The 13,908-nt window shown below is 55.2% G+C and overlaps 1 protein-coding gene across 1 annotated transcript; it reads right to left on the reverse strand.

Moving 5' to 3' along the window:
- Window positions 1–2,674: 2,674 nt before the first annotated feature.
- MYCGRDRAFT_98079 (uncharacterized protein) lies at window positions 2,675–4,086 on the reverse strand (the record flags this gene model as incomplete). The annotated part of the gene is made up of 3 exons (XM_003846856.1): window positions 2,675–2,811; window positions 3,336–3,931; window positions 4,040–4,086. The coding sequence occupies 3 exons, from the start codon at window positions 4,084–4,086 to the stop codon at window positions 2,675–2,677; spliced, it is 780 nt and encodes a 259-aa protein (XP_003846904.1).
- Window positions 4,087–13,908: the final 9,822 nt, after the last annotated feature.

Raw genomic sequence — 13,908 nt, forward strand, 5'->3', positions numbered from 1 at the left:
TGTACAGCGCGCGGCGCAGGTCTACCACTTATCGGCCTAGGAATGTGAAGAGGTCGAGCGACTAGAAGACGGGTTGGACTGGAGTCGTGAATCCCATAGTAACAAGGGAAGATCAGGTGGAGGAAAAGCCAGTCGAAGAAAATGACGCCAGCTAGCCGGTGCTGTGAAAGTCGAGCGTTTCAATGTGAAGGCAACGGCCCGCAGGAGGATACCAGCGGTGATGGTGTGTGGAGTGCGCCAGGTCGATGACGGAGTTCCGCTCAAGTACCAATCGAAAGGAGGCTCGGCGCCTATCGATAGATGCTGGAGTACCCGGTCCCAATGGTCGATGTTGGTACGAGTCTGCCGATGCGCGATGCTCGTCTCAGTCTTCTCCAGGGAGCAAGCACACATGTTGCGAAGATGAGGGTTGTTCGCCATGCCGCAGACGCTGATCTGGTCTCGTAGCATAAGAAGCAATCCAGGAATACCGTTGAACAGAGTAGCCATCGCGGGCGGGCAGAAATGCCCTCCCCCCCGTCTGGAAACCCATCAACCTGGCGGACTGATGGATTGATAGGGCACAAGTTAAGCAACCCCTCTCATCTCCTTATTCAACGCTCCCTCACGTGCCAACTAGAAAGCCGCTGCGTGGTAAGGCATCGTTACCTTCTGCCGTCGCTGGATGCTGAGTAAGGCGCTCGGTCGTGATGTGTGCATGAGTGGAGCAGTCGGATGGAGCCACTAACCTCTACTTCATGTCGCTCGAGATCTAGAGATATCTCCGCGCGCCTCGTTGCGTTGCGTTGCTCGACGACGCCTCGGGGTAGTCGTGCTCCCCAAAATTCTAGAACGAACATTTGCCGGCTCTTCCGGGATCCGGGTGTTGTCCAATCCTTTACGCGCTAGACGTGCAACGGTCAGCTGATCGGGAAGGTTTTCCAATCCTGCAAGGCTCTTCGTGTTCGACTAGCAGCTGGCTGGGAAGATTGTCCAATCCTTCAAGCTGGCGAGTGAATACCAACTCCCCGCCGTCCGGCCATGGAATGACCGATCAGCTCGGATGTTTCGATGGTAAAGTGCGATGTCTATCTCGGGGAGATCTCCTACTAGATGACGCTATCTCTCTGGACGACGCCGTGGCAATGGCGCGGCCTGTGGTAGCTGGTCGTATACGGGCGCTGATCATTTGTAGGCAGGAGTTGCTAGTCGTATGCGAGCGGAGATGGCTCATCGTATGCGAATGGCTGCTGCTGATTTTGAAAGGCTGCTGTTAATGTCAAAAGGCTGCTGTTGATTTTGAAACAGGTATTGCTGGAAGTTGGGCAGCGGTTGTTGCTAACCGAGCGCGAGGTGAACTTGCTGGTGCTGGTCATATCCCAACGAAGGGTAGCGGTCGCATACGAGCAGTTGATACTGTTCTTCAGCGCCCGCAGGTGGCCTATTGTCCATGTCCGAGTAGAGGTCGCCGCTTCTATGCGAAGGGAGGTAGTTAATCATGTGGCACTGGATGCTGCTGATGCGCGAGCTGTTGTTGCTACCGTATCCAACGCACTGCTAGAGGTTGAAGCTCGCCGAAATCCCCATTGCAACGTTAAGCGCGAAATAATACTCCTTATAGCGATGCGGAATCCCGGAGAACTTCGAGCCATCTGGCGAAAGGAATTGCGACAACGTATGCAAAGATGTCGAGTCCTCGCCGACGTGAACACACTCACGGCGGAAGAGGCCGAGGCCAAACGTATTACTAATGCAAGAAAACTTCCGAATGTTTCATACTGACTCCAGCTCGGTGATCTTGCTACAGTCCACCAGACCGAGCTCGCCAATAAGGTTCTCGAATTGTGCCAGGCCGTGAGGCTTGATTAGGCCATCGGCGGCTTAGTCGTACGTAGAAATCCGGTGAACACGCACAAGGTTATTTGCAATGGCTTAACGAATCCCGTGCCGGCGATGCTCGTCGGTCGCTAGTTGGCTTGCTGGTAAGATGAATAGTCGGCTGATTGTCCTCAAACGGTGCCATCGGGTACAGATCGCTGCCGAGGTATCCCAGTTGGTCCAGAGTCCGTCTGCACCGCAATTGCTTCTTGACCAGCTAAGGTAAAAGTGACATACTCCGCTTCTGCTGATGAGAGGGTGACGATAGCTTACCTACCGGATGTCCAGCACAGAAGACCTCTTGCGAACAAGATTACGTAGCCGCAAGTGAAGCGTCTCGTGCGGAGGCATCGGATGCAGAGGCACCGATTGATGCAAAGATGAATCGAGCGGCGAGAGCATGCTCGTTAACACCTGTTCATCGCTTGAAACGTTTCGATTCGAAGCAGTACCAGTGAAAAATGAAGCCTATTTTGCCGAGCGGTGCTCAAAGAGTTGGCCCGAAGGGCTGAGACGCATTCGGCATAGAACCGGCTCCGGCCGAAAGTGCTGGTCGTGGAGCTGGCTGAGATGGGATGAAGTAAGGGCGACAATAGTCTTAGTAGAGTCCTAGAATGGGATGGTTATTAGGGCGGAGCGATGCTAGTTGGGACAAAGACGACAATCATGGGACTTGCGTCGGCGGAGGAATGGGCGACGGTAAACGTAGCGGGAAGAACCGGGAAGATGGCCGACGAGGAAGTATAAAGAATCAAGTGCACTTCTCCTCCGGTGACGTCGAAGATGTCGAACCCACAGAATTTATCGGCCTCTGCGCTTAGCTGAGACGACTGCTTCGCCTCCGGTTGTGCGAAAACGAGTTGGCGTCTTCCGTTCGCCTCTCCGCTCTCCTGTCCACCTTCCTCTCTACTCTCCTCCCCTCCCTTGTAGTGTCCGTGCCAAAGCTTCGTAAATCTACATAGATGTAGCTTATAAAGCTGGACGGCAGCTCCTCGTAGAAACATCTTAAAGGCGTCGTAGCTTGTAACACGAGCGAACACGGTCGCAGAGCATTCTTCCTCGGTAACAAAAGAGCTAGGCTCCATCTTCTCTACCAGGCCGGAGATAGCGGCGAGGAAATTGGTCCCGACCACCCACGATTGACGTCCTCCGAGGTTTAAGTGTCCCTTGACCGCCCTAAGTCGAAAAGGAAGCTCGGTGAACCGGACCGTTCGATGGTCGAAGATTGGTGCTGATCTCTGCCGAATCCAATGCTAGAAGAACGCGTCGATGTTGCATTCCTCGGCTCGAATTCTCGTAGGAAGGGCGCCCCGTACATGCGAGCAAGGGAGCATTGGTACCCGGCCCCCGGAGGTCGCGGGCGGTATTGTCGCTAGCGGCGGAGGAGGGTGCGCGTAGAGAGTAACGAGGGCTCGAGCCCGGAATGGGCGGCTTAGCTTGCCGGTTGCTTGGAATTGACGGGAAGATAGAGAGCTTACGAAACATTCCTTCGCGCGCTGTATCTGCATTCCTCGATCGAACTGTAGATACCACGCGAGTGAATGCCACGTTTAGGACGCAGGTCCGTGGCCCTTGCTTGTGAGGTGCATGTCCTGCCGGCTGGCGGGCCAACGAGAATGTGCTCGCTGCGTGTTTGATAACTGCCACCTCTTTAGTAACGACTTTGCTCACATCGGTCGTGGCCTTCTCGTAGGTCTTCAAGTGCAGCATTGGGTTGCCGAAGTTGTGGACGGCAGTGAAGTTGTTGCGCGGATGCCTGGTCACCATGTTGACTGTGATGATACCATGCGCTTCGTCTTCGTCGAATGTGACGTGATAAACGCCGTTGATGAGCTTGGTCTGGTTGAAAGCTAGCTCACGTCCATCACTCCGAGATACGTGGGTCAATGTCGTCTGCAAAGCACTGGGAACCGGCTGCATGGAGATGATAAAGCTGTGGGCAGAGTCGACCTGGAGTCGATGCGGACATCCAACTGGTCGGTCATCCGCAGAGTCTTGCGGCCATGGCATCCTCGCTGTTGCTATCTTCACTACAGCAAATCGAGCAAACTCAAGCTTCGCCTCCACCCAGGAGCTGAAACTTGAAACGCAAGCGACTCCATTTGAGCAGGGCTATGTAATGGGCATCGGTTCTGCTACTTTTGGGTGCCTTGTAGATGACGACGAGCTGGAGCTGCCTTACCTATGGTCGACGGAGGAGAAGTAGACCTTGCCGGTAACTGCGGGCATAATTCGATGGCCATTCGTATTCGGGCATGTGCGCTGTTCTTGAGGGTGAATTGGAAAGATCGGACCGCTCGATTGGGAGGGGACACTGCGGCACGGTATGCTCACATTTGGTGGTCGAGCCAGAGCCAGGGAGGTTGAGACGTAGGTATAGAAGACTATGTGCGTGGATACAAGTGTCGTGCAGAGTGGCCTCTACTGATCGCGGTACATCGGTCGACCGTCTGCTGCACGTCACGCGTAGTGCGAGCGAAATTTAAAGCATTCTTGAGCAGTAGCGGCCTCAGATGTCTTTCGGCAGCTCCGGTCTAACGCGGTCGCATATCCAGTTGCGCTTGACGCGCATGGCGTGGACGATGGTGCCGGAGAAGTCTCGACCGTTGGAGCGGGCTCAAACTTCGAGGAGTTGGACCTACGGAGCATTCGATTTGGGATCGGCCGCTGCTATTCGTCAATGTCTCATGTCTTACCGCCATCTTTCCCACTCATACCCGGTGGTAGGCCGCGCACTGAGGATCATACCTTGAGAGGAATGCACTATTCTCTTCGGGTTCCCTTCCGCACTCGGGTTACCCTCCATCTCATCGCCTTGTCCGGCACTCCTGATGAAATTGAGCACGACTTGGTCACGGACGGAGCTCGGCGGCGCACGCCGGGCTCATCGATTCGCAATCGGAGCGACGGCACCAGAGACAAGAGTCCATTGCCGCGGAGTCTTGCGTGTGCGAATGAATGCAGGACTGGATTGCGGACCCGGCGGGGGTGTTCTCGATGCGACGCATAGAGAAATGGTCGAGTCGTGATCGTCGAATCTCTCGTACGCACCCGCCCGGAAACTGGATGGCGTGTCCGACAGCTGCACTGAAAGTAGACGGACGGGCTTGATTACTGGCGATTCTGCAGGCGAGACGAGACTGGGCTCAAACAATAGACTCTGCGCTGCTGCTGCTGCGCCTTGAGTTTGCTGGCTCTCACCGATAACAATTTCGGCTTCGGCTTCGTCGGCGCGGGTACCTGCGATTGGATCCTCGTTGGCGGCAATGGAAATGATATTATCAGTCGGCGAGCTATCGATGACTCGCTTTGGTCTTCGTCGTGGCGTTGATTGTGCTGGAGGCAGTACGTCTTCCGATCCCTGCATCCCTCTCAACCCCATGGTGACTCCCAGTGTGTTCTTGATAATGCATGGGAAAATGGTGGTCTCCGTCTGAGCACGACGGAGCTGACAGTACGCCCTCCATCCCTCCAAACCCTATGACTCCAATGGTATCCTTCATGTCTTCACCGCTGTACTGTCCGCCCTTCAAGCCCAATCAATGCCCTCTCTCTTCTTTCACCTCGATTTCCAGCGGGAGCTTCCGTCACGGTTGAGCGCGACCGATCGAGCTCGCCTAGAGACCATGGCGAGGAAGCGTCGTGTAATCGTTTTGGGGGCGCGGACTTCGTTGGTGAACGGTCCTGCATAGTCGAATCTGTTGGGGATTGTAGCAGGTCAGGATAGCAGGTCAGGCGAAGGCCGCGAAGATGGGTCAGTGGTCGCAAGCCGAGTTTGGCGGGTGTGTTTCGCGAGCAGGACCGAAGCTTTCTGACATGGCGCTGGCGGTGTGGTGATGCTCCTATCGGAGAACAGAGCGGACGTCGGCGGAGCGGACATGGAAGGGAGTGGCGTCGACGGCGCTGCGGCGGTTAGGCGGCGGTGAGGATGTCGTGTCGATGAAGCAGCATTTCCATAGTCGTAGGTTGTTGGTCGATGATGAGCCGACCACTCCTCTCCGTCACGTGGAGTGAAGACACTTTGGCTCATCGAAGAAAGGTGTTTGGTGTATATTAATCTCGGATAGTGGTAGACGAGAGTTGATGACCCAACTTCCGACGGTCGTCAACGGTCGTCAAAACTTGACGACCGTCGTCAGCTCGTCTTGCCTGAGGCACCACTTCCGCCATCAAGTATTAACGGCCGCCGTCAACTTGTCCTGCCTGAGGCACAACTTCTGTCGTCAAATCTTGACGACCGTCGTCAACTTATCCTGCCTGAGGCACAAATGATGATCGCAACATCCGGGACGCATTAATTTGGGTATCTTCCTACGATGTCCTCTAGCAACAATCCATGGCGAGAATCAACCGCGATTTCAGCAACAGCGATGACGATCAAACGGGGGCGCACAATGTCACGGAGCCTGCACGTCGCCAGCGACAGCGACAGCAACCAGCACCCGACGGCGATGCTGCAGCCCCACACGCGCCGCCGACCATGCTATCGATTGCGAAGTCCGTCCTCACCACCGCCTCGACGAACAAAGCAGGCCTTGATAGATAGTGTAGCGCCTATCTGGCCCAGCCTGTGACCGAGCAACCAACATGGGCATCCGAATTCCAATCCACGTACGCCGATGCTCACGCCGCCCTGACTAACGCCATCACCTACGCTCGTCGATGCGAGCCTCTCGTGCGCTGCTTGTGCAATGTCTGGGGAATGCAGACGCTAGAAGTGTGGGCAGTTTTTGGGACTCGTTCTGAGAGAACACTCAACCAAGCCAAGATCATTGCTGGAATGTGCGGGAGGGAGATAGGAATAGCGTTGGTGCAGGGTATGCAGAAAGAGGAAAGGTCTCCCTCGCACTACAGCGCTTTGGTTACGAAGTTGGTGGCGGACGGTTACAAACAGGCACCGCGGAGGGAAAAGAGGAACGGCCTGCCGAAGGGAAGGAAAACAGCGGCGAAGAGCCGCGAACACAACGAGGAGCAAACCACCGAGCATGAGCAGACCACTGAGCACGAGAAGAGCACCGAACACGAGAAGAGCACTGAGCACGAGAAGAGCACCGAGAAAGAGCAGAGAACGGACCGCGGGAAGAGAACCCTGGATGAGCAGAGCACACAGCAACGCAACGATTTGAATGAAGAGAAGTCTACCATCGAGACAGGGCGAGGTGCAGATAAGCCCGACTTGACTGACGAGAGCGACGTGGACGATATGCACGATGGACATGGCGGAGGATTCGAACACACATTCGGTCGTGATGGGGATGGGGATGACTACGGCGGCGGTGGTGGAGGAGAAATTGATTGGGAGCTCGAGGTTTATCCCGCCCAGCTCACCTCTCTCTCTTTCGGCCATGTGACGTCAACACCGAGCGCTTGGCAGTCCTCGTGCAAGAAGCAACCACGTCAAGATGCTCAGTCCTTATCGCACCCTCAACATCACCCTCAACATCACCCCACATACGTAGCCGCGCATACACAAACATCGCCAGGCTTGTTTCCCACCACCACCATGTGGACCCCTTCCAAGGCAACCACTTCCACCTCCGGCACTGCCCGGCCAGACCGCACCGCAGATGGTCCCGAGCCCAAACGTCAGCGAACTGAGAAAGAGGACACCGCCACCAGAGTTGCCGCACTTCTCAAGGCCATCGGAGTGGTGGATGCGTACGCCAAGATCTCAGGACACGACGGCGGGGATACGCAACAGTCTGCCGGAGAGCCAGAGCCAAGAGGAGGAAATACGCAACAGCTGGTATCGGTGGCCAGAGATTGGGTCCTGGAGGGCGCTCTGGAGGCGTTGCAGACCGTTCATCCTCTTTCTGCTCACACATACACACACACGCCTATCGGATTGGTACAGCACCTGAAATCCAAGCATGCGACCGCTTTGGATCTGAAGCAGGAGGGTGAGCTCAGTATCGAAATGATGAAAGCCACTGCGCTACGCGCAATGGACCTTCATATCGCCGAGCTCAAGGCGGACTACGAAACGCTGTACGCCGCCCAGGAGGTACAATTCGAGATCGTAGGGATCTTGAAACCCGAAGCCATTTCATCCGACGGTGACCAGTTGGTGGAGGATCTTGAGCGGAAACGTGAGCAGTATACAAAGGGCATCAGAACGCTCAACGATCAGCACAACCTGTGCGTCGAGGTGCTCAAAGGTGACCTGGAGAAGGTAGAAGCCAATATCCGGCAGATGAAGGAATATAAAAGCAGGAGAGAACAGCAGTTGTTATTTGCCCGCGGCCAGTTTACGGCATATTCTGAAGCCGCGTCGGAATGCAAGAGAACCTATCTTTCAGAGCAGAAGCAGTTGGAGGAGATTGCATCGGCCTTTTCGCCGAGGTGAATTGATGAGGACCGTGAGGTTTCACAACTACCCGCGCTCTTTCTACAACTCGGTTTGCTCGAGGACGACCCGAAGGTAGAACGACGTACATCTTCAATCATGACAGTGATAGCTAACGCATCGGCTGGAGCTTATGCAAGGTAACAGTTCTTCAAGCTCCCATTGTTCTTCGCTTGCTGACATACGAACAGACGACCGTTCCCTCCCTGGGTTGTTCCCACATCGTACTGCTAGTCTAGGCGCCATTCCAGGGCTGGAGGGCGGTGACGATACGCTACGAAGGCGGTGACGATCATGAACCCGATTGAGTGGCACTGCGCAATCGATTAGCCAGCGCTTTTTCAATCGCACCATCTTCTGGAGCGGGAGCATTCCAAACCTCGAACAAGTCGACGCGTACCTACGTATCTATCGGTTAGTACTGTGTACAGCGAGCAGTTTAGAGGAGAGTAGCTAGTGTCGGACATTTGCTAATCCAGACGGAGCATGCGTTCGAAATCCGCCGCCTTGGCGCAGTGAGTGTATTTTCGCTATTGCCTAGGCGTTGATAATCAATTGCCTCAGTCGTAGAGCTGTGCTGGCATTTACCCGAGTCTCTCTGTCTCTTTCTCTCTTTCGCCGACGCAACGTATCGCTCTGCCCGTCGGACACCGCCTTAAGCACTGCCCTTCGCCGTGCGTCCTTGCTCGTGCTCTTGCTCGTGCTCTTGCTCGTGCTTTTGCTCTTAGTGGTGGTGACAGCAGCGGCGGCTCATATGTGGGTCGGCGCATGCATTGGAGGCTCCGTTGACCGGTGTCTCGAGCGCCGCATTGACGGTGAGGGTCGTCCAGACGTGGTCATTGCAGTCGTGGGATGTGATCGGCATCTACGGAAGCTTTGGCTTGTGCGGCGAGACTACGGTCGACAATCCCTCTCGTGGGACAGTAGCTGATGACATAGATCCGCCTCGGTGACCTTATGCCTGCAGAGTACCGAGTAATGTCGTGCTGGTGGGTGTCGTTGTCGTCGCTGGTATCGATTTGTGACAGGTGCGCGTCCATAAAGGAGGTTTGTGGTCATGAGTCCGCTTTCCGACTCGGTGATCCACCTTCTCTCCTGCAAATGCGCTCCATCTCTATCTGCAGTTCAGATCGCTGTGTGCGAGTGTGCTAGAAAGTTCGCGGAACAGAGGTAAGCAATAAGCGTAACCGAAAAGGAGGCAGCGTTTCGCATGCTATCTGCGCTGGTCGAGGCGAGGTCATTAGCCTGCGGTGTATCTTTGGATCCAAAGATGGACACGATCTCGACATGTTGCACTTACCGCCTAAGGCTATTGCGCGACGGCAGTGGCACGCATTCACAAGAAGCGACCGCACCGAGGCAGCAGATGTTTCCGCCGATGCGTCCAAGCAGGAGTCACCGACTTTACTTGCCCATTTCGGCGGCCAGTCCGATCTGACTAGCAATCAGTCAGATCTGGACATTTCCCGGTCAGATTTGACAGCATTGATTCCACCAGGCGGATCGCGAAGTCTTCTCCAGCAAAGTGTGCCTGTCTCGCCCCTTCTTCTCCATCCCCTCCTCCTGCTTGCACTTGGATGCATAATGTTTTGGAATGAAAGATGATGTTTGTCGAAACTACAGAGCGCAGAGCTGGGACTTGTAATTCGAGGCTCCCATATCATGAATCCTGGTCTATATTTGCGATTAGTGTAGCTCGTGCTTGCGTGACGCTCGCGAGCACACCGTATTCTTACAAAGCTAGCGTCTAGCAGCTCTCTCGATGCGAGATATAGATAAGCTTGTGCAAGACCATACTGACCAACGCGCCGCCACCGGGCTGTATCCCAGGATCTTGCTGGGATAGGAGAAAAAAGGTCGCAAACTTGCCTGGTTACACCACTCTTGTGTAGGTGGACTGGTTGTCAAGCTGCTAAGACGGACTACGATCATATCGCCCGTCTCGAGCTGACCAGCCCGAATTCTCGTTCCTGCGAGCTCAGTTCTCACACATCTCCCACCTCACCTTTCTCCTCACAGGAGACGTATCAAGGCTATGGGATCAAACACTGCCGAGCACATCATCGCTGCGCTGTCTGATGAGGAGGTGGGTGTGCTTAAGCAAGAAGCAAGAGATGGTGGCATTTCGGGACATCGGATGCTGCCTTGGGCATATTCCATGCAATATTGAGCAGTGCGAAGAAAGACGAGCTTGCCGATTTGGGCTCCCGAATCAGTGTCGCGCTCGGAGAGAAGACTGATAGTGTAAGAGACAGTGACCGGCAAAGTGGTCCGGCGTTCTGAATCTAGAATCCGGCATGATGCGATAGCTCTTCAGCCGCAGCTGGGCTCGGCTATTGCGATAGGGCACGACTTGCCGCCTCCTTCTCTTTCCTGGGGTTGACGACGTCGATGCGGACTTGTTTGGGAGGCCGGGTGAGTGTTCGACTCGGCGAGCTCCAACATGATGTCTTGCTGGCAACCTCGACAGCCTGCAATAAAAATAGCAGCTTCAGTTCTTCCTAGGACGAGCGCGGCAAACATAACAAGAGGCGCGGTCAGACTACATACGTTCATCAGAGCTTCCCTATCGAGGAATAGATAAACGCTTAGAAGACCACTCTACCTTTTTCGGGCCTCTCCTACACAAGGAAGACAGACATGGAACATTGCCGTCCTTAAAGCTTGTCTCCCGCGTCCTACACAAGAGAGCAAACGTGGAACATTGCCGTCCCAGATTCATTCTAAGGTGACACCAGCGCACGCGAGCACACGCCGGCGACCATCGCGACGCAGACAGACGGCTATCAAGACTTGCCGACAGCCTGTCTTTGCACGCATGGCAGCTTATGCTCTAGCGACGATGGCTGATAATCTGGTCGACGCACTTGAAAATCTTGTCGCGAAATGCACCAGGAAGACGAAGCACAAGGCTGAGAGGAGAGACATGGCCTACACTCTTGAGGAGCTGGCTGCGTGACGACTCTGGGAGAAGAACCGGTAGAACTCACCCCACTCCGGCACCCAATCGTCCCCGCGGCGGTTAACTAGCAGGAATTGTTGCTGGTGCAGAGAACTGTTGCTAAACGGGAAGCGCGCAGCATTATTGTCGTGCATTTCCATCGTAACATCCAGTACGGATATTCCAGGCCACGCAATAAAGACATGCCTTATCCCAAATAGTGAAGGTCCTGGCTGAGGTCTAGCGTACGGCCTGCAATGTCGAAGAGACTACTTTATGGTGATTGCAATGACTTCTGTCGAATGCAAGATCCTATAAGCATGAACCAGATTCTCCGGCTTATCAGGAGCCGTAGAGGGCTTCCTTGGAGCGCTGCTGTCGACCTACCCTGCGCCATGATAGGCGTGACGAACGACTGCATAAGCAATGGGCGATTTGCCAGACGGCCTAAGTACCACCGGGCCCGTGTCTCTCTTCCCGTGATGATAATAGCAGTTGATGTCAGCATTGACGAGGAGTTTGTCTGCTCGATCTGTTCTTGCTGCCTCATTCCTCCCCAAAATCCCATACGTACATCCTGCAATCCGTCAATCTACTCGTCCGGCTCGACGTAGTTGTGCTCATTCCTACAACTGCCGTTCTCCTCTTCCTACGCCGCCATCTCCTACGGCGTCTTAGTACCCGGGTTAAAGTAGGTTAATCTCCGCGAGAAGTTGCGGTGCTATCTCGAGCGAAGAATTTTCGAATTTTCGAGTTCAACATCGTGACCCAGTACAGTAGGTAAGACTTTCGGCAGCAGATGTAAGAGCGTAGCCGGTAGCGTTGCAGTGTTGGGCTGTAGCCCTCGGAGGTGCGTCGTCGTGATCGAGGTCGGCAGTGCGAGCGAGCAGTTGCAGTCGCAGTCGCACAAGAACGAGTAATCCAGGTTAAGGGAATGCCAATGCCTGCAGACACGTGGTTCGCATCAGCAACGGCCTCCGCATCATCTATCTCGATAGACCTTCCACTGTCGTCTCGGCGGCCAATCTCCAGCACGCTAATGGCGCTTGAACATGTCTCGCCGCAACTTCCATGCTGCCCTCGACACCTTTCCGCACAGACGACAATAGCACCCATGCTGCGAAATTTGCCCTGCCGCTCCATCGATCGAAACGAATTCGCGCAGTCAAAACAGGAATCCGGGCAACGACAAGCGGGAGGATAGGCCGTTCATGGATCGCTGGGTCGAGCCATCGCCGGCGGTACCCAAGCCTAGCTGCCGCTAATCCGTCTTTCTGTGCATATCCGCCTCGACGAATCTACGCAGCCGCAAGGGGAACAGATGTAGCTTCGGCTTCGGAGTCTCTCGACGGTGGAGATGGAGGTAGTAGCAGTAGGGTGTGCGCATGGGTGCGGGTGTGGGCGCTGTGGAGCGAGTCAGTCTGGAGCAAGAAGGATCCAAGTTTTGGCGCGCCGGCTGCATCGTCGAGGCCAGCACGCGCTGGTTCGCTTGCTGCCGAGCTCAGATGTCCGCAAGCGAGCGGTGGAGGGCGGCCTGGGTGTTGGACTTGAAGGGGGCCGATGAGCATCTCGGAATATACGAGCAGAGGAGGGGAGCGAGCGGGTTGGGCCGGAATGATATAGACATTGTAGTGGTCGTGGAGCACGCGGACTGCATGCTTCCTGCGCCAGTATGTTTTCTGGTCCAGCGTGCTTTCTACCCCAGCAGTACTCGTACCAGTTTGCAAAAGTGCTGTTACGGGAGTCGATATAAGTATCTTGTCCTTCCATTAAATCTCCTCCTACCAGCAACCCTCCACGAGGCAACACCCGATCCCATCTGACGTTCTCGCCTACCCACTTTGCCACCAACGATCGGTCGGTCCGAGCGGACCATAAATCATTTCCACGCCCGCAGCAAGAACGGCGCCCGGATCTCCAAGTACGCGCTCAAGCTGCACGACGAAGAAGCTGCGATTCTTGCCAAAACGTGCAAGGAGTTCTCTTTCGATCGGTGCTATAGATGCGAAGCGCTTCCTATCCCTTCTCGAAAAATTGCACTACGTCCAGGATCTGGAGAGCGAGATCGACGTGCGAGAGGTTGCATTTCGGGCCGGGACGATCTCGATCGAAAGATATATGGGGAGGAAGGAACGTGGCGGTGGATCCGTGGCTACGACCGAAGAGGTCGAGGTTCTGGCGATGGAGGTCGGTCAGCGATGGGCAGTGAAGAACATCAATCTGGCCGAGGGAGAAAATAGCGAGGAGGAAGAAGAAGAAGAAGAAGAAGAAGAACAAGTGGCCGCGATCAGGGAGGCCGCGATCAAGCAGAACGCCGAATCTCTTGCTTTGCTCGAGCAAGCGTACGCCCCGCGAGTCTCCGTGCAGCCGCGGGTCCGCTCGAACCATCACCTATGCCGCCCAGCTCTGAGCACGACGCCCTGCCGCGACTCCGCAATCTGGACGAGGATCTGCTGACGGACGCCGTGCAAGATCTCGCCGAGGACCAGTACCAGGCCGCGAGGATCACAAAGGAGCACCGCGACCAGACGACACCGGCGACCAGCCCTAGCAGTCTCCATCGCTGAGAGAAGCGGCTGCGCGCGCGGCTGTCTGTGGCGGGAGGGATCTTTGGAGAGCATTGACGGGCGGGAGGTGTGATAATTGTGTGTGCGTGTGCGAAATTTTTCATGGGCATGACGTCCAACGCATTTGGGCGGGATATTCAAAAGGGAGTCCTGTGCAAGAACGACTGCGGGATTGACTGTTGTGTCTTAGCGAGTTC

This window comes from Zymoseptoria tritici, chromosome 21 (genome assembly GCF_000219625.1).
Source record: "Zymoseptoria tritici IPO323 chromosome 21, whole genome shotgun sequence".
Taxonomy (NCBI): Eukaryota; Fungi; Ascomycota; class Dothideomycetes; order Mycosphaerellales; family Mycosphaerellaceae; genus Zymoseptoria; species Zymoseptoria tritici.